At 39.4% G+C, this 20727-nt stretch overlaps 1 protein-coding gene across 1 annotated transcript in view; it reads right to left on the bottom strand.

Moving 5' to 3' along the window:
* Positions 1-7177: 7177 nt before the first annotated feature.
* The window catches only part of PDE4B (phosphodiesterase 4B), a 39915-nt gene continuing 26365 nt past the window's right edge, over positions 7178-20727 (bottom strand). The window contains exons 3-10 of the mRNA XM_090269573.1: positions 19354-19532; positions 18076-18174; positions 17770-17934; positions 15892-15991; positions 13799-13953; positions 13580-13702; positions 12693-12875; positions 7178-9459 (exon numbers count right to left, since the gene is read on the bottom strand). Coding sequence (XP_090125699.1) covers positions 9094-9459; positions 12693-12875; positions 13580-13702; positions 13799-13953; positions 15892-15991; positions 17770-17934; positions 18076-18174; positions 19354-19532 — 1370 coding nt within the window. The 3' untranslated portion in view covers positions 7178-9093. The remainder of the gene's footprint in view (positions 9460-12692; positions 12876-13579; positions 13703-13798; positions 13954-15891; positions 15992-17769; positions 17935-18075; positions 18175-19353; positions 19533-20727) is intronic.

The raw sequence follows: 20727 nt of genomic DNA, 5'->3' as shown, positions 1-20727 counted from the left end.
AGATTTCTTGAGGAACCTACTGAAGGGACCCTACTTAGGGTCAAGGATGAGTTAAGGTAACACAGAGTTAGCCCACGTGGACAGAGGAGCCACGCGGATAGGGAACCTGCTCACTGAAAGGAATAGGACTCAGAACTCTGCCCTAAGCTTCCCACTCACCCATCTAATTGCCTCCTCAACATCTCCAACCAAAGTCTCTTCCTCTTCCAATGCTCCCCCATCACAGGAAATGTTCCCACCATTCAATAGGTTACCCAGGGCACATCCTTGAGATCTTTCTCACTTCTTTTCTTGTGCTGCCATTTTCAAATGCATCAGCCAATTCTGTTGGCTCTGCTAAAAAAATATATCCCAAATCTTCCAACTCTTATCACTGCTAAACTTCTCAAGTTCCTGTCACTTCAGAAGACCATTGCAGTAGCCTCCTAACTGGTGTCCCTATTTCTGTATATGCAATATAGTTTATTTTCCTCACAGAATAATCTCCTAGAAATGTAGGTCTGATCACATCAGCCCCCTGCTTAAAACTGTCCAGTGACTTCCCAAAGCCCTACAGTAGCCTAAGGACTCTCTGTGACCTGGCTGCCAACCTTATTTCCTACTCCTCTTCCTCACCTAGACTTCTTGCTATTCATCGATGTTGACAAACCCCCTACATTTTCAAAGCCCCCAATGTGGGCCATTAATAGTGGGTGAAGCTGGAACTTCAAGCTAGGCAGTTGAATTTCAGAACCAACCCCACAGCACATATCTCACTATCTGATACTGTATTATTTATATTTTTGCTTATTTGGGTTTTTCTCCCAGACTAAACCATAAACTTTGTAAGAGCAGGGACTTTGTTAGGTTCATTACACAGTATCTGGCACAAAATTGGCACTCTGTAATTATTTGTGGAAGGAATGGAGTCTTAGCTGACATCTGTGGTACAATGGCTGACACCCAAGCACTTTAGATGTATTATTTACTAGTCTTTACATAAATCTCATAAAACAGTCGCTATTGTTTTTCTTGTTTTAATGAGGAAAAGAACTATAGCTTGAAGAGGTTAAGTATTTGCCCATGGTTACACAGCTAGAAAGTAGAAGGGCAGGGATTTGTACTGGGATCTGTTCACCATCTGAGCCTAAGTTCTTAACACTTGGGCTATGTTTTCCCTATGACCCCAAAGTCCTGCTTTCTCTTCTCCCTGATCCCCCTGTGTAGTGCTATGTTTGAAGAATTCAGACCTTAAGAAAACAAAAATTCCCTATAACTGGATAGTACCTGTTCAAACATACCTTCCATTCTTCTGATTTTAGAGGGAAGTTTGAGGTGTAGAGAAGTTGAGTGGATGTCTAAAGTCATGATCTTGCAGAAAACATCCTGTGCTAAGAAACAGTAATCTTTTGGTGAGTGACTGTGTGTTTTAGGTTGATTTGTCTCTGCCCTCTCAAATGCATATACTGAAGTTCTAACACCCAGAACCTCAGAATGTTACTTGATTTGGAAATAGGTTTGTTGTAGATCTAATTAGTTAAAAGGAAGTCATACTGGAATAGTGTGGTCCTTTTACCCAATGTGATTGGTGTCTTTTTATAAAGGGGAAATTTGGACACCGGCCTGCACACAGAGAGAACACCATGTGACCACAAAGGCAGAGATGATTGTCAGAAATTACCAGAAGTTAGGGGAGAGACATGAATAAGTTATTTTGGAAACAACTGACCCTGACACCACCATGACCTTGAACTTCTAGCCTCCAGACTGTGAGAAAATATATTTCAGTTGTTTTTGCTACCCAGTGTGTGGCGCTGGGTTATAGCAGCCCTAGGACTCTAATATCAGGCAGGTCACTGGTTATCTCTGGGCCTCAGTTTCTATATTTATTAAAGGAAAGAGATGAACCAGATGATCTCTGAGGGATCTTTGTTCTAAAATCGTACAGCTTTATTATCTCAGGGCTTGGCGATGAACACCTTTTTAGATTTGAAAGCCTTAAATATAAGGTTGCATTTTTCCCTTGCACAACATCACTTGGTTCATATCAGTTCAACAAACTGAAGTATTGGATTGGGCATTGGAAGTTCAACAGGGAGTAAGATTTGGCTTCTGATTTCAACATGCTATAGTCTTTTGGAAAAAACAAAACCTAACTTAAATATATAGTTGTAGGTGTTAGTAATTAAAACATAGAGGTTGGCAAAAGTAGTTTTACAGTATGTGAAACACAGTTTATTCTTGTATTATTATAACCATAACTTGCATGCCTTTTCCCATATGAACAACTGTAAACCTACTTTTGCCAACTCCTGTATTTCTTAGACTTTTATATATTAATTCATGTAATTCACATGTAACCCTCTATAAGGCAAGTGTTAGTATAATTTCCCCCAACTAACAGATGATAAAGCAGATGCATGGGGAGTTAAGTGAGTTGCCCAAGGTTACACAGCTAATTAGTAGCAATGCATAGGCTATTCTGGGAGTTCAAAGAAGAGTCTTCATCTCAACCTGGGGAATCAGGGAAGCTTCCTGTTAAGGGGGCCACGTGATTCGAGTCTTGAATGATGTGGGAGGTAATCAAGTTGAAGAAGCCTTAGCAAGGGATACAGAATGCACAAAGTATGGGATTTCCAGCCATCCTACCCCATCTTGGTTCATGAGTTTTAAGACTCATATGATAGTAACTTGATCAGTAAGTAAGACATGGGGCTCAGAGAGGTAGCAATGTAATTGTTGAAAAAGGCCTGGGTTTATTTATGCTCATTTGACAGATTTGTAGTCCCCATTTTACTGAAGCCCAAGAAGTAGATGACTTGTCTAAGGTTGGGCAGTTAGTAAATGGAGGAGCTGGGATTTGAACCTAGGCCATGTGACAACAGACTCCATGTGATAAAACACATTCTTTCACCTGGACTCTATTAAGCTTGTTTTCTTTTTTAAAAGTATATTCTATTAATTATGCTATAATAGTTGTCCCAATTTTTCCCCTTTTGGCCCCTCTTCTGAGTAGCCCCCTACCCTCCAGCAATCCCCACCCCCCTTAGTTCATGTCCATGAGTAATGCATATAAGTTTTTTGGCTTCTCCATTTCCTACTATTCTTGACATCCCCTGGCTATTTTGTACCTACCAATTATGCTTCTTGATCCTGCATCTTTTCCCCTGTTTTCCCCCTTCCCCTTCCCAGCTGATAACCCTCCAAACAATCTCCATATCTATAATTCTGTTTCTGTTCTGGTTGTTTGCTTTTTTTTTTGTTTGTTTGTTTGTTTGTTTGTTTACATTCAGTTGTTGTTAGTTGTGAATCTGTTGTCATTTTAATGTTCATAGTTTTTATCTTCTTTTTCTTAAATAAGACCCTCTAACATTTCATGTATTAATAGCTTGGTGATGATGAACTCCTTTAGCTTTACCTTGTCTGGGAAGCACAATATCTGCCCTTCCATTCTAAACGATAGCTTTGCTGGATAGGGTAATCTTAGTTGTAGGTCTTTGCTTTTCATCACTTTGAATACTGCTTGGCATTCCTTTCTTGCCTGTAAAGTTTCTTCTGAGAAATCAGCTGGTAGTCTTCTGGGAACTCCTTTGTAGGTAACTCTGCTTTTCTCTTGCTGTTTTTAAGATTATCTCTTTATCTTTAAACGTTGGCATTTTAATTATGATGTGTCTTGGTGTGGTCCTCGTTGGGTCCAACTTGTTTGAGACTCTCTGTGCTTCCTGGACTTGTATGTCTATTTCCTTCACCAAATTAGGGAAGTTTTCTTGCATTACTTTTTCAGATAAATTTTCAATTTCTTGCTCTTCCTCTTCTCCTGGCACCCCTATGATTTGTATGTTGGTACGTTTAAAGTTGTCTCAGAGGTTCCAAAGCCTATCCTTGGTTTTTTATGTTTTTTTCTTCCTGCTGTTTTTATTGAATGATTTTTTTGTTCCTTGTGTTCCAAATAATTGATCTGATTCTTGACTTCATTCTCTCCACTGTTGGTTCCCTGTAGATTATTGTTTATTTCAATTAGTGTAAACTTCATTTCTTCCCTTATTTTTTTATTTTATTTTTTGCTGTACTCAGTGAGTTTTTTGAGCATCCTGGTCACCAGCGTTTTGAGTTCTGTATCTGATAGGTTGGTTATCCTCATTTTACTTATTTTTTTTCTGGGGTATTGTTCTGTTCTTTTTTGGGGGGCCACATTTCTTTGGCAGTCTCCCTGTGTTTGTTTCTGTGTATTACGTAGAGCTGCTTTGAAAAGACACCTGTGAATTGTGTGGGGAGGAGTCTTAGGTAATTGCCAGGGTGGGGCAACCTGCTTCACTGTTTTATGGCTCTGTCATGGGGAGAGCTGAGAAAGAGGACAATGCCACTGCCTGGCTTCTGGAGGTTTTCCTGGCACTCACCTTTTTCTAGTCACTTCACCCACTTCCTATATGCGACTGGCACTCTTCCAGCTGTCACCCTGATGGTGAATCCCAGAGTGGATGAGTTTGCATAGGTTCTACGTCCATGTGGGCCCTTTAAACAAACTCTCCTGAAAATCTGGCAGTTTCTTCCTGCCCCAACCCCCACTGGTTTTTACAGCCAGAAGTTATGGGGATCTACCTTCTGTTGCTGGTACCCTGGGCTGTGTGGTCTGGCCTGAGGCTGGAATTGCTCACTCCCAATGTGTCCCTCCCAATTTTTATTCACTACACGTGAGTGTAGGACCATTAATTCTGCTGCCACTGCCACCACCTCTCCACACCACACTGTGTCTCCTTACCTCTCCACCCATCTCCACGTCTCCACCCCCCAACCTGTCTGGATAAATGTGGCTTTCTTAAATCCTTGGTTGTCAGACTTCCATACAGCTCAATTTTCTGACAGTTCTGATTGTTATTTGCTTTGATATATAGTTGTAATTCTTTCTGTGGTTGCATGAGGAAGTGAAGCGTATCTACGTACACCTCCCTCTTGACTGGAAATCAATTAGGCTTTCTTCAGTGAACTTAGAATTACTATGACCACCCACCCCCAACTTAATTATGTCAAAATAAGCCAGTGGGAAAATGTCACAGGAGTGCCATCCTATGTGTGTACATGTGTTCACACACGTGTGTATTTCTTTTCAACTCTGACAGTTCCAGAGTCTATAAATCAGCCTTAGGCTCCTACATATTTTGTTAAGTACCAAGTGATCACCCTTAGACTTGGCAAAAATGCCATAGTAATTTCTGCTTCACAGTTGCTCCCTGCCATCAGAAACACAGGCATGCCATCACAGGTAGGAGATGGTTACACTTATGGCCTATGTTCTGAAACCAGATGATTAACTTTCTTCATTGTGGTTTTCCTGAGAACATAACCACGATTTAATATTCTGGAAAGCTTGTGTATTTGCCTCTTCAATTTGGCAGCCTCCCTGTGTTTGTTTCTGTGTATTAGGTAGAGCTGCTTTGAAAAGGCACCTGTGAATTGTGTGAAATTCTGAGCAACAGTAGTAGATTGCAAGTCCCTGCAATATAGAGTTCTGTCTTATTCATTTCTGATTCCTACTGTCATCTCTCTATGTGAACCAGTACCTGGCCATGGTAAGTGCACAGTGTCTGCGTGCAGTTGCTATGAAAGCAAGCTGCTATGGTGTGCATGTCTGTGTCACCCCAAAATTCCTACATTGAAATCCTAGCCCCCAAAGATGATATTAGGAGGTGGGATCTGTGGGAGGTGCTGAAGTCATGAGGGTGGAGACCTCGTGAATGGGATTAATGCTCTTAGAGAACCCAGGTAAATCTCTAGTCCCTTCTACCATGTGAGGACAGAGCTAGAAGTCACTGTCTATAAACTAGAAAGTGGGCTTTCATCAGAATGTAAACATATTGACGCCTTAACCTTCAACTTCCTGACCTCTAGAACTGTGAGAAATAAATTTCTATTGTTTTTAAGCTATCTAGTCTGTGGTATTTTCTTACAGCAGCCTGAATGGATTAAGACAAAACCCTTAGCTGCAAGCACATTTCTTTCTTCTGGAACAGTAGTTCTGTACTCACAATTACATATTAGATTATCTCGGGAGAATTTAAAAAATCTGGTACCCAGGGCTCTACCCAAGACCAATTCAAATAAATCTTTAGTGGGGATGGGGCCCAAAGAACCATATTTTAAAAAAACATTTATTCCCCAGGTGATTCTCATTTGGCAACAAGAATTAAGAAGCACTTCTCTGTAGAAACAGACCTGTAAATATTTATGGATATTTGTAGCTGTAGACATTTTAAAAACCACACCTGTGGCTGTGCTAACCAATTCATTTTGTTACTCAATCAGGAAAAGCTCAGAGATGGTGGAGTGCAATCAGAAATCAGGGATGGTGGTGAAGTGCTATAAACATTAGCTCTACAACCAACAGTCAAGCTGGTTGTACAATGTTGTCTCATCTCCAATTGTCTTTATAAAGAAATACTGTAATTTCAGTTTATTGAGTTCTTCTATAACAGACCCTCTCCTAGTTCACAAACTACTGCCCTGTGGTTAAAATATCATGGGCCATCCACTGATTCTTATTTGTAACCTTCCTCACTACACTCCCACTTACACATGCACACACACACACAGACACACACAGACACCCCTCAGGATAATTTTTTTAAGCTGATTTTAAGATTTCAAGAAAACATTTAAGTATTTTGCTTATGAGATTTACACAGTTCTTTTTCAGAAAGAAAAGCTCTCATATAATCAACAGGCAACTCCATGGATCACCAAGAAAACCATGAGTGTCAACCAGCACTCTGTGGAGCGTGGTTGAAAACGACTCTTTGCACCTCAGATTCTTCATGTGTCAAATGACTGATGGGACCATCTGTCTACATTAAGCTAGTGTTCCGTGATTCTATGATTCTCTTTTCTAGAGGATCCAGCCAAGCTACAGATTCCATTTACTCATCTAGTAGATTAAGCTCTTCGGATTCACGAGGTGGTTTTATTTTCCTTCACTAGCTCCCTTCTCGCTCGCTCCACTGAGTTGGGCAAACAGTTGTTAAAAAAATGTGTAATGTTCCAAGTTAAGGGACTTTTTGGAAACAGATTCTGAAACTTCCGTTGTGATGTTGGCCTGGCAAAGTGGTTGGTTTTCTTTTGTTGGGTGTGGTAGGAGAGAGGAGAAAAAAGATCTACTTTTGATACACCAGAACTAACTTGAAATGATTGGGCCTACAGTCTAATCTAATCATGCTTTTGTTTATTCACCTCATAGAAAAATCTCTTACGAATGCATTTGAACACAATATATAATAATAGTACTATAACATACATTGTGAGAAACTTTTGAAAACAATAAAACGTCCACCTGAAATAATGCAGAGTTCATAGACACACAAACCCATTGGTCATGCACATTTGTGCCATTTCTTTAACTATGAGTCACAACGCTGAACTGAAAGCATGAAATACATTTTACAAACTGAGACTGAAGCCAGTAAGAGGCCTAACAAGTGTTATTAGAAGCTTCACATTTGCATAATTTACTACATCAGTTCACATTTTATTATAAAATTCACATTGTTTTATTGTTTTCTTTTCGTAATTAATTGGAACATGACATTCCTGCTTAATGGCAGGCAGGAGGCTTTCTTTTCAAAGTCAGTAGTTTGGCTGACACCCAGAACCATCTGCACGCAAATGTAGTGTTGCTTTTTAAACCGAGGCCATGATTATAGTAGAACCCAGTTATTACCCAACTCACGCATACACAGAGTTGTATAGAACATGAGTGAAAACCACATCCTGTTGCCCCCCATCCCTATGAAATTATACAAAAGTAAAAGCTCAGTATAAACCATTTAGTATCTAATGTGAGAATCTTGTTTCCAAAACTGGTTTGTAAAGGGGTTGCGCAGTATTAGCTACTCAGGTAAAAGGGCAGAGCCTCTGAATAAAAGCCCACTGATGTCCTCACTGGCGCTGGGGCCCTATGTCTCTCTTAGCGATGCTCAGGTTATATAGTACACAATACAAAACGTGACAAGAAAAGTTGCAACTCTTAGGCAGAGTTTTCTACACAAATTTAACACCACCATTGGCAGGCAATGTTAGATATATAAATTAATAACTTACAAAACATTACATTATATACATTAAGTAATAAATACACGGTTATAAACAGAAATGGAGGTGTTAGCAGGAAGGCAGTGCAAGAGAGAGATGGCAGCATTGAATCGAAAATGGCATAATTGGGTGTGAGAGTGAAGAGAGGAGGGAGAGGGCAGGGTGGGGCCATGCGACTCCCAGTGGCCCTGGGCTTCAGGACGCGACAGCATACACTGCCTGATGAGGCTGAATTCTATTCAAACTGTTACTGTGAACAATACAACTGCTTCTTCCTGCCCCTTAGTTTGTTCAACTTGATTCTGTTGAGAGCGAGAATGTAAAACTCCAGAGGAGAGAAAATACTGTTCAAAGGGCCACTGTGGAGTTGGAAGGGACAACAGGGGAAGGAAGTAGAATGTGGTTAGAAGTGTATCCTTTCGATTTGCAAAAGTAACTGTAGTAAAGTGAAAGATATTGCCCAAGAAAGAAGGAAGACCATTTTCTTTCCTTTTTTTTTTCTCTTTTTCTTTTCATAAAGAGTCGGAAAAAAGTTCATGTCAACTTTGAATGCTTATCTGTGTAGAAGTTGATACTACACTCTAGGTATTCAACAGGCATTTTTAAAGACATGAAAATGTTTTACAAAAAAGGCACACAGGTTGGCAGACAAAGGGACAGGTGAGCAGATTTATAAGTGAATGTATTAGTCAGTTCAGTCACTAGAGGGGACAGATTCCCAAAACTTAGTGCAGAAAAATCTTGCAGTTTTGTGTCTTCTATTTTCAAGCCATTAGTCATGATGTGAACTTGGCCTCCAGTACCACATAAAGCTTCAGCTCTCCAACAGGCTTGCGAGGAAGGCAAGTCAACTGTGGAATTTCCTGAGCTGTTATTTGCTTCATGGTCTTGCACTCTGGCTCCAAACTCAAGTAACTGGAAAAGCCACATGGCCCTTGTCCTGCGCAGGCCTAGGCCCCCATGGTGGGCTGGCCCTACCATACAGCTGGCATGCTTGTCAAAGGTGGAATGTCCATGTCCACACAGAGAGGGAGATTATGTGTCAACCGGGGACTGATCTTCTGTGGCAATGTCTACATCAGTCTCTCCCGCTGAATCCCTATTTTCTGGGTCGATCACACAAAGTGTCTTTGTGCTGCTGAAATAGTTGTGGCCCTCTCCCTCTTTTTCAGGTCCTTCTGAATCTTCCTCTTCAAGGGTCAGTTCAAACTGAAATTTCTCCATCAGTCCCTGGCAGTCTCTGTTCTGCTCATCCAGCAGTGGAGAAGGACTCTGGGGTATCATGCTCTGATACCAGTTCCTGTTATCTTCTAATGTATCCAGAATGTCCTGGGCATCAGGCTGTACCAGATCTGCCCAGGTCTCCCACAGTGGATGGACAATATAGTCGATGAAACCAACCTGGAGAAAAATAAGGTTACACACCTGTTATTGTGATTGGCCCCTGAAAACCAAACAAGCAGTCCTGGTTTCCATGCAAGGATAAAGAAATAATAACCCAAGAGGGATCAATAATAAGGGATTTCATTATTTGAGCACATACTGTATGGTACATCGCCCTGCACTCGATACAATATATAAACGATCACTCTTAATTCTGCAAAGTTAGTATTGTTATCCACTATTTACCAGGAGGAAACTAAGACTCACTGAGATTAGATATCTTGACAGAGGTCACAGAGCCAGCAAGTGATGAAGCTGGCACTCAGTCCCAGCTTTGTCTGATTCCAAAGCCTGTGTTGGTCTCATGTCGCACTATAACTGACGACTTTTCCTTTTCCGTGTGCCAGATAAGAAGTCTGGATTGTAACCCTGGCTGGGAATGACTTGCTCACTATGTGGAGTCTGTGAGTCATTCTCTGAAGAAGGAAGCCCCAGGTCTAATGAGGTCTGACTCAACATTCCTTCCCTGATAACATGAAAATATGCGACGGGTCCAAAATGAATGGGAGCCAGCCCCTGGCTACTCTGAAATTTCTCAAGTTCTGTGGAATGCTTTTGGTTTGTAAACAAGTTTAGTGAAACATCTTAAAATACTTCAAGCCCCTAAACCAACAAAAATTCCCTCTGTGGACGCATCTGCAAATGTAAGGCCTACAGGCATTTCCATCAGGAGAAAGAAGGGAAAATAAAAACAATTAAGCAGTTCCTGTGCTAGTGTTCCTGTGAATAAATGGCTTATGGCTCTGCTATGGTTTATACACGGCCTATGCATCCTGCTTGAGCTGGCTCTGTGGCCTTACTCTGACCTCCTCATTGTGGGACAAACAGGAAACACTGGGGGTGGGGGCAGGTTGAGAGAAAGAATAGGCACCAGTTGAATGAGAGAATGGAATTCCCCTGTCATGGTCTGCGGAGCTGGAGAGATACTGGGTTGGGATTCAGGGGCAGATGAGCAAGGGCAATTTATATGCATCCATGGGGACATGATGTAGCTGCCTTTCCACATTATTGGAAATTTCCCTTTATTAACATTCTAGTTTTTTCACCAGTCATTTAATACATCAAAGTTGTGCCAAATCAAAGAATCTCAGTCATATGTGATTCTTTTACATCTATCTACCTATCTATCCATCCATCTGTTTTTTTTCTGGTGCTTCCCTAGCTGTAGCAAACAGAATTCACACACACAAAAAAACTGGGCAGCTCTAATCTGCATTGGTTTTATGAACTACACTGAAGATGACTCAGGTATTTCTCTTGTTTCTGCCCACTCCTTTTCTCTCCCTTTTTCTTCTTTATCTGTGTTTAGTTAACTTTAGAGACTACATGCAAGGTGTTTTCCAGGGACCTGAAAACAACAAGCTCAAGGCAATGGAGAAAACTGAATCAGCCAAACACAATGCCGTCATCTCCATTTTTCATTTGTTTTGCTTCTGTTAAATGCTAAGCAGTTTTGGAAAGGTGGCCTCTAGTTGCTTATTTCCTAGGTCCTGGGATGAGACAACTCGACATATCCTAAGAGCATCTAATCAAAGGCTTTATTGCCAGACTACCCAGATATGGGTCACCTGAGTGTATCTGTGGGACACGGTATCATGGCCCCAGGGAGACCTGTCCACAGTGATGGAGAGGGAACGGCTTTGGGTGGAGGACAGCTGAGTAACTAAAGAGCGGGTGAAATGGACCAAGAGGATAGCTTTTTCACCTGATCCACTGGGGAAATACGTGCTGCGTCTATCTTGCAAGGCTGTATGGAGGTTCAAATAGGATAATGTATTGAAAAATGTGTGGAAAACTGCATGACACTATATAAATATAAAAAAAAAATCACTGTTGTTAATAAAAGGGCCTTATTCCAATCAATCAATTAATTAATTAGTCACTGTATTGTTCTAATTAAGGCTTTAGGGTAACAATTTTTAACCAGTGTACTACAAGGGTCACACCAGTGTGGCACAAGAACTTTAAAACATGCAATACTTGAGTATTTAGTCAGGGCACTGAACTCTTTTCCCTTAGATTATCAAATAAAAAATGACAACAGCCAATAGGACAATCTCCATCTGGTGTGAATGAATCAAAATTATACCTATTTTTTATGTCAGATAGGTAAAAAATATGTTTTTGGATGTGCTGCAGAATTATAGTAATTAGTTTGTTTGTGCCATGAGAAAACGTTGAGAATCACTGCTTTAGGGTATTTGAATTGTCCCTAAATTAATATTATCTTGCATTTTTATAGCATATTAGACTTTTAGAGCACTTCCACATACTTAAAACTTATGTGATTGGTCTTTTTTTAAGAAGCAACAAAATAACTACAAAGGCACTGTATAGATATTACAAGTATATGTAAATTTGGGGGTATCAGGTAGTGAGGAAAGAGGATAAACATGAACAAAAAATACTCAGAATTCTTTTGTGATAAAGACCTTGGATAGACAGCCTATTGACTCATTCTCAATCATGCCCACCTGGCTCAGGCCATTTGTTGTCCTGAATAAAATAACATTTCAGCCACCCTAAAGCCTTTGCAGGGATATTGACAGTTTCTATTGCCACATTCTCTGCAGCTAGAGGCATCTGGGGCATTTCTGTATCCCCTTGCCTCTAGTGTATTGTCCCCAGACCTCAGCCCACAGGGAATTTGTAGCTTTGGATATAATCAAATGTCAGCATGTTCTCAGAGCGCAGATGTAACTTTGGTGGGAGGACACAGGATGGGCTTGGACTGTGAGGTAGAAGAGATTTGTAGGAATGAGATTCACTGCTTCTGGTGATGGTGGCAGTGTGCTCGGTTATGGAGACAGCACAAACAGGGTGCAGGGAACAAGAGCAGAGATCCTGACTAAAGACAGAGCTAGGAGAAATCTGGATGGATGAGACGGAGGAGGCCGCAGTATTCAGTTCAACTGGCTGGATTTGCTAAGATCACAGACAACTATATAAACTGTTTGAGGCTACACAGTACAAACCTGGATGGATTCTGATGACTGCTTTATCACACTCACCCTATAAAATCGAGTGCAATGGAGAAAACAAATGAGTCATGAGTTGAATGGAACTCAATAGGTAGTTGCTTCCTTATAATTTCATATATATATTCTGTTAAAAGAAAAGAACTCGGTAGAACCCCTTGTCTCTACAGTGAGTAGAGCTTACAAAAACTTTGGAAACCTTATGTTAGATACCTGGGATTTTTCCACAGAAGCTGTGTGCTTATCGCACATGGGGCTAATCTCCATTCCTCTCTCCCGCTCTTTGTCTCCCTGCTGGAAAAATTCCTCCATGATGCGGTCTGTCCATTGCCGATACAATTCCAGTGACTTGGTGGGGTTGCTCAGGTCTGCACAATGTACCATGTTGCGAAGGACCTGAAATCATCAAGTTTTGGAAATCTCATAAAATTACGTGTAAATACAACCAGGACATCTCATCCCTCTTGTACCAGTACACTTGGTACCAAACCCAAGAACATTTTAGTTATAGTATAATTCTAGTGTGTGCACATAAAAAGCAGAATTATAGCTGTACTGGCCAGAGTTGGTTATTTACCATTATAGGAGTCCCAAAAGGGAAAATGTGTGTCTTCTTAAATTGATGGTCATTGAATTTAAAAACTGGAACGGACATTAGAGGTCAGATACTGCCACCATTTCCCTTCTTCAGTTTGGAAAGAATGCAAAGAATTACTCAAAGTAGATATCTTCATATTTTCCGCTTGTGGAAGAGGAGACCAGCTGATCGCAATTTGTATAACCAAAACAGACTTAACTGCAGGTCAATTGGGATTTGTATCCAAACATGAGCTTTTGGGACGCGCAGTCACGTACACTCTATTACAAATACATCTTGCTATTTATTTTTAGAACTAAGCAATTCAATAAATAGGATTGTTTTTCTTCATAAATTAGAGAATGAGCTGTGATGTTTTCTTTAGTTATTGCTTAGTTTGTTCTTAAAATAAGCCCAAAGCTGTAGTAATAACCTAGGACATGCAATTAACTTAAGTTTGTTTTCATTTTTTAAATTATTGTTTGGTTTGGCTTTGTGTAAATCAAAGGCTTTTATCAAATACCTGTATGCGATCAGTATAGTTGTCCAGCAGAAGAACACCTGAGCTTGTAACTTTCTTTGTTTCTACCATTGTCTTCAGATCTGCCAGCAGGCTCATATGTTTGGACATATCAGTTGCTAACACCTTGGGTAAAAAGAAAATGAAATACTCAATGAGATCGGTTTGTTGGAGAGCAATCTCCCCTCCTGTGACAGTAACGCAGAGATGCTGAAGTCTTACCATATCAATAACCATTTTCCTGAGTGTCTGACGCTGCTTCTTGGTGAGATTCTGAAAGATGTCACAGTGCTCTTCTTGGAGCAGTTTGAAACCCACAGCCAGATGGTGGTTTTCCAACACAGATTCGTCATTATACATCAAAGCAAGTTCTGAATCTAATAAGCAAGAAAAAATGATGACTTAATAAAAAGGGGTACAATTCAAAGGTTGGCATTACCTGAATGTAAAATCAGATCTAGTTCTATTCAAATAGTTTTAAAAACCAAAATCCACACGTCACTTCTTAGAGAAAGTTTCCTTCTACAAAGGGAGACTTCTGGTAGATATTAGTGACTAAGATTTCTCTTGCACTAAAATTCATGATATTTTAAAAAATTCTTCTTCTCCTTCACATTAGCACGGATTTGATTAGTTAAAAGCATTCCCGACTACTAAGTCATATTTTTGTCTCAGATTGTAATTTCCAATATGTCTTCACACATTTTGTGCTTTGGGAGAGAATAAACTGAAAATGCCACTAAACTTAATCAAATATATTAGCATTTTCAAACTACGTATATTCATTCACTTTTTTATATGCTCACCAACTCATTCAACTGTGTTTTGGATCTTCAAAGAAGACAAGGGTGTGTGAGAGTAAAATTTTGTTCTATTAAAATAATGTAGTTTTTTGGAAATTTCTGTAAAAATGGTAACAAAACTATAATACTTTCTATAACAATCTGGATGTCAAATTTTCTGCCATCCAGTCCTATTGACCAGAGGTTGCAATATCTGGATACATAAACTACAGCTTCCAGCTTGCCTGTCACAGAAGAATCACACATCATTCATTAGGCAGAACCCTGGTCTGCAAATGAGAATGTGGTCATCAAACTCATGAGGTCACATTTTCTCTTAATCAAGAATAAAGCCAAATGAAAGTAATATGTCAGTAATTATAGGTGCTGTTATTCATCTAGCATTGCTTTAACTGGGTGCTTTGAGTTATAGCCCCAGTAAAGGTAGTGGGATATATGAGGTCATTTCAGCACCTTTGCCCCACTCACCCTGTGATCAAGGATACAGATATGCAAAATAGCTTCATATGTTGTAGTGTTGTAGGTGGCTGTAGCAAAAAGACCATTTTTCTGTGTGAAGGTAACTGGCCTATACATGGATTGATTCATGACACCACCCTATGTCAGCTGATAAAACCCACACAGACAAGTAGTTCAGTTCATGTTCTTTCAATAGAAGAATGAGCTAAAACAAAAAACAAAAAGCACACCACACCTACATCACTCAAATATTCTGATGATAAAGTATGACAAGTACTTTTCTACAGGTAGCTCGAACACTTCTATAAAACCATCAGCACTTGATGTTAATCATGACAACAGGAAACCAATATTATCACAAGAAAAAGTCCTTAGATTTTCAGCATTTAGAAATAGTACACTAACTGAGAGAATGCATGGAGTTCACTAGCATGAATCCTTAACACTTTGAGCATGACAAAAACTTTAAGCACGGCTTGGGAGTCTAAGGCTAAGCCAGCTGTGAGGTTCACTGAAGTCATCTTCCCTACCACAGACTAATCCATAATCATACCTATGTGGGGGGAAGAGAGTCTGTGGGACTTTTAATGACTCTTCCTCCTAAACTGTGGAAACCCACTGCAGTGTTGTTTTCAGAATCTTATTTTGTCTGGGGGTTCCCATGCTTATATCTACATTTGGGGCCAGTGCGTCACCATGCTCTGCATGAGAGCCCTGCATAATACTGAAAAGCATTATCCCATTATCGCCAAGCCTTTCCTTATGCTTACTAGATAATTCCACATCTGTTACTCTTTCCTCACATATTATATTTTCCAAACATTGAGTACTTTTTATGGCTCCTTTCTGACCCCTTGCAAGTTCTCCACACAGCTCAAAAGTTATATTGCCAAATTGGACACAGTATCCAGGAAAAGTCTGTCCAGTTTGAGTGGAATAGAAGGATGACCTCATTATTACTCTTATTATTCTCCATAACAAAACATTAGGAGGGAAAAAATTAAGCAGTGACTCATACAGTTACTTGAATGACTGTCCTAGTGGTGAACTCACTTGTGTTGATGAGAAACTGGTTGGATACTCCAGGATGATCAACATCATGGATAGCAGCTGCAAAAATGGCGGCCAGGATTTCCAGATCTGTGAAGACGGCCTGCAGAGCAAAATGAGCACATTTACCTCCATGTCCCATTCGCCTATCCTGCTTCTTCAGTTTCACATTGAAGTATCCCATTCCATTCTTGTTGGGAGAAGGATTGTTTGTTGATTTTTATAATGTGTCATATACTAACTTAATTAAATATAGATTCTATCCATCCTTATAAGGTTTCACATGAAAGATATGATGGCCGGAGCCCATGTCCTTATCAGGCCTACAGCCTGGGGCTCGAGAAGGCATTAGCACAACGCTCATGGTAAGTGATCATATGGTACCTGATGTTTGTTTGCTGGCTAAGTGGTAAGGAAAAATGGTGCTGATAGAACACCAACACATATAAGTCAAAGAAGCGAATAAGATTGGCTGTGCTCTGAGATATAACAAACTTCATATGTTTTCAGGTTGCATAACTTAGAGAACAGAGGCCAAATTCCAGACTCATAAGTCTGGCAGTAAATTATTTCCCAAAGCTAAATTTGTAGTGTGGTCAGGTTTCATATATTCATTCATCCATTCATTCAGTATCTATCCACTAAGTGTTTACTATGGGCAAGATTTGAGGGCATTTCTAGGAAGTGAAACCTAATGCCCCACTGCTCAATTCCTCCATGTCATGTCATGAAGCCTCCTCTGCTTCCACTGGTACGCAATGATCGAAACCTAGGATTTACTTAAGTATATATTCCTTTTGGCTAAAATGTCTTTCTCTGGCTGAAATGTCTCTCTTTATCCTCTGTGATTACTTAAGTCTTCTGACCCTCCAAATGTCAGCTCAATTTCTACCTCTCCCATAAAGACCAATCTAATTACTGAAGGACATATTGAAGCCTCCCTTCTTAAAACATCTGCAGCACTCATGGACAATTTCTGGCCACACAATAAGTATCCTATCAACAATAGTGAATAGTTGATAAACAGTGTTGGTCTACTCTGATACTTACACATAACACTTCTTTTAGGGAAATAGAATAGCCTTAGCTCCATCTCACTTCTCTGAATCTTCTTGTATTTCTTTTCTTAGAAAATATGGAACCCAAGCAATAGAGGTATGGTCTGTTTAATCTTCCTTCACCTTCCAAAAGGAACCCGCAAAGGTGGGGTTGGATAAAGGTTGGCCAGTCCCTTTGTGCAGTGATCCTACCCATTTTGGAAGCATCTGACTACCACTGCTCTATATCAAGAAAGAACTTGATCTGCTGGGCCCATTGCTGCTAATATCAGTAAATACAAATGCATTAATCTGTTGGGAAAGGAGTCACATTCATCTTTCAGCAAGATGTCTAGTGATTCTCAGCTCTAGATTTTCAGTTATTTTTCTTCAGCCCATATAATCAGTTTCATGAATTCTTAAGAAAATAAGCCTATGGATGCTTACTCCTAACAGGAACTACAGGGGATATTTTATGTTATGTTTCTATGCTATCCCTCACAATGTCTGGGAAGGTGTGGGCAGTTTAGATCAGTATGTAGCTATTGAAGATACACCATATATCAGTCATTGAACTAGATGTGTATTATATACAAGAGATACAATGAAAAATAAAAACATCCTATTAATTTCTTGATAATTAAAAAATTTTTCAATTATAAGACATATAAAAGGAAGGTTACTCTGATATTAGTAACCCAATGGATAGGTGCTATACATAATCAAGAGCCAGTTCAAGAATATGCAATTATCCAATTCCACTATTTCTGCACATATATTACATGTTGTATGGCACTTTTTAAGGCAGATGGGCAGGTATGCAAAATAGATCATAACTACTCACATCTAATGCTGGTGTTGAAAGAAGAACATGCGTTGACTGGGCTACATCAGCAGCATGTAGGCTGTTATGATATGCCACATCAGAATGGTAATGGTCTTCTAATGTCATCATGTAGGTTACAAACGTATCAGAGGAGATTTTGAATGTCTTTAGGAGGTCTCTTTCCTGTATTGTAAAATGGATTGGAAAATAAATAAGTGGATGTCCAAAAATGAAAAATAAGCCAAATCAGAAAAGTAAATGGGGATAGAAAAAAATCAGTCATACAATGGGATGAATAATCAAGATTCTTTCCAGTTTACTCACCTGGAATATGGCATACATAATGCATGTCAGGGGCCTATTGTGTGAATATCCAGCAACATTGAAGATGTTAAGGCCCCATTTGTTCAGGTCTTCTAGCTCCTGTAATCAAAATTAGAAGAATTAAGGAATAAGAACTTTTTTTTTAGCATATCTCCTTATTTTTATTTATTTTTTGGGCAATGGTTGGCTAAGTTTTTCAAATGTCTCTTTAGAGTATACTAGTTGCACGAAAAAGTTAAAATAGAATGACCTAAGAGGTTGGGTGTCCTTTTCATTCTAGTTACTGTATATTTCTGTATATTTCATTTATAAATTTAGTTGCTGACCTATATTTGCCTCATCAGTCTTCAACCAGTGTCATGTTCAAGAGATAGTTGCAAGTGATTACAGCTAGAAAACTCCTCTGTTCTTTGGTTATTATCACTAAGGGCCAGATCAGAAAGACTCAGCTGCTAGAATGTACATAAATCAACCCTAATTTAATTATGGATGCCAGTCACATATATCCTACAGCTCCTAGGCCACAGATAAACCTGGAAGAAACATCATTCAGTCCTGTGTTGTGGGATTATTCTAAGATTATCTGATTAAAGGAATAATTTATTTCATTCTTCATTATTGCCTGGAGTGAGGGATATAGACTCTCCCCAGATCCTTGGTCCAATGTATAATCGACCTTACTCTAATGCTGTCCTTCAGAAGGCCTCACTGAATGTCCTTCTGCTCACAGCAAGCTCATTTCATTTTCCCAAGGCTGAGAGAACCTTAGCAATCAGCTTGCGCAGCCCCCTAGAACATGTGTGAACTATTTCTGTGCCTTCCTCACTGCTGGGTTTTTTGGCTCAAGAGTCAGTGCTGTTAATTTTTCTCATTTCTTCTCCAGCTCTGCCAATCAACTCAGATGATCCCATTGGTCCTTGGCATACAGTTCCCTAAATGTCCTCTGGGATAATTCAACCATGCTCATTGGCCTCCCCTTGGATTCTTCCAGTGTGCCTTCAGTAGGATACTCATTCATAAGCAACTATCCACTTACAAATCCAATTTACGGTGAAAAAATGGTGTTTTGTATAGAAAAAAATGTCTTTAATTAGGTGCCCATCAATAGACAAGGAGGCCACAACAGTTTCCTTACCATACAATATAATAATAAAACAAAAGTGATCACTACTATTTTCTAGCAGGCAGTTTTAGGTATCTCCCTGCTGTGAAGCAGAGAGCTAGCTACATGCACACACACACCCATCCCACCCCCCATCTCACTCAGCTCATACCCACCTTGGCTAGATTATCTTCATTTTCCGTGTTGACTCCAAAGCGTGAGATGCTTGTATTGTTTAAGCTTGAACTATGCATTAGTTTCTTCACTCCACTTATCTGTGTCATGAGCTGTTGCTTTTTCTTCTTCTCTCTGTCTTTCTGGGTGGGAGATGGAATCTCCACATCGTTCTGCTTGTCTGCAACAAAGGAATATGTTCTTCAGACCGTGATTATCAATGAGAACCCACTGCAATATGCATAACAACTTCTAAGCATCTCCAGTGGATTTTGCATCTTAGAAAGAACTGTCATGCATTATCTCACGTGATGTTCAGGACAATCCTGTGAGGTAGATGGGAAAAATATTTGCTCCATTTTATTGCTAAGCAAACTGAGGCCCAGAGGAGCTAAATAAGTTGTTCAAGAAGTGAGAGAGGTAGGCCTCAGTACCAATTCTTCTGTTTGGAGTCCAATTTAGGAAAATTACACTTGTACATTTTCAAGGTGAGGCATCAGTATCTATGTGCATATTTTTTAAGTTAATAGCTTATGTTTGTATAATAGAAAAGTTTCATGCAGCCAAGACTAGGTTACTAAAGACAGGGTTTATGTTCTGCTCATTTTATTATATGTGTATTAATTTTTTAAATTAAAAAATTCATATAACTTTAGCTGGATATAACTTAAAATTTAATTTTAGGTAGGAAGAATATATGTTAGAGAAATGAGTGGTTTATAATCTTCAAAAAATTACTTAAAGCCCTGGCCTATTACCATTTAAGGTTTAGAGGAAGGCTGTAATTTCAGTTTTGTTTCATGACTCTTATCTATTAATTCTACTTAAAAATAATGATAATGCCTCTCATTTGTAGCAGGCATAACCTTTATTAAAATATTTATGCTTATTAAATATTTATGAACATTTTATTTAATCTCTTTTAAAAATTCTGCAACAAGGTAATAGGAGAGCTAGAATTATTGAAAAAGCATGTCTACCTGCTCATAGAAGCACTTTTCTCTATATAATACTATTACAAATATCAGCCATCAAGTATTTCATTTCACTTCACAAGGGGATGTATCCTGATATTTCTGAAAAATTCATTAACTCTTCCGGGCCACAGAATGCCTGGGAGTGCAATGAGGCAATAATGTATTACATAGCTTAACAGCTACTTCACTGAACTAGATGATACCCTGGGGTTGAAAGAGTTAATGCAGCTTTCAAAAGTTTCTACATTTATCTCTGCTTGTTACAGTGAAAATAGTACAAATACAACTTCTCCATTTGAAAATGACATATTTCCAGTTGGCATGCTGGGATTTAGACTATTTGCTTTCAACTCTTTCAGATGGCATAGTCACATGTTCTCTCCAGAGACCTCTCTCTGT

Source organism: Furipterus horrens, unplaced genomic scaffold, assembly GCF_987537825.1.
Source record: "Furipterus horrens unplaced genomic scaffold, mFurHor1.1.pri manual_scaffold_3, whole genome shotgun sequence".
NCBI classification, from domain to species: Eukaryota; Metazoa; Chordata; class Mammalia; order Chiroptera; family Furipteridae; genus Furipterus; species Furipterus horrens.
Note: the sequence above shows the minus strand (reverse complement) of the source record. Positions and strands in the feature narration are given on the sequence as shown.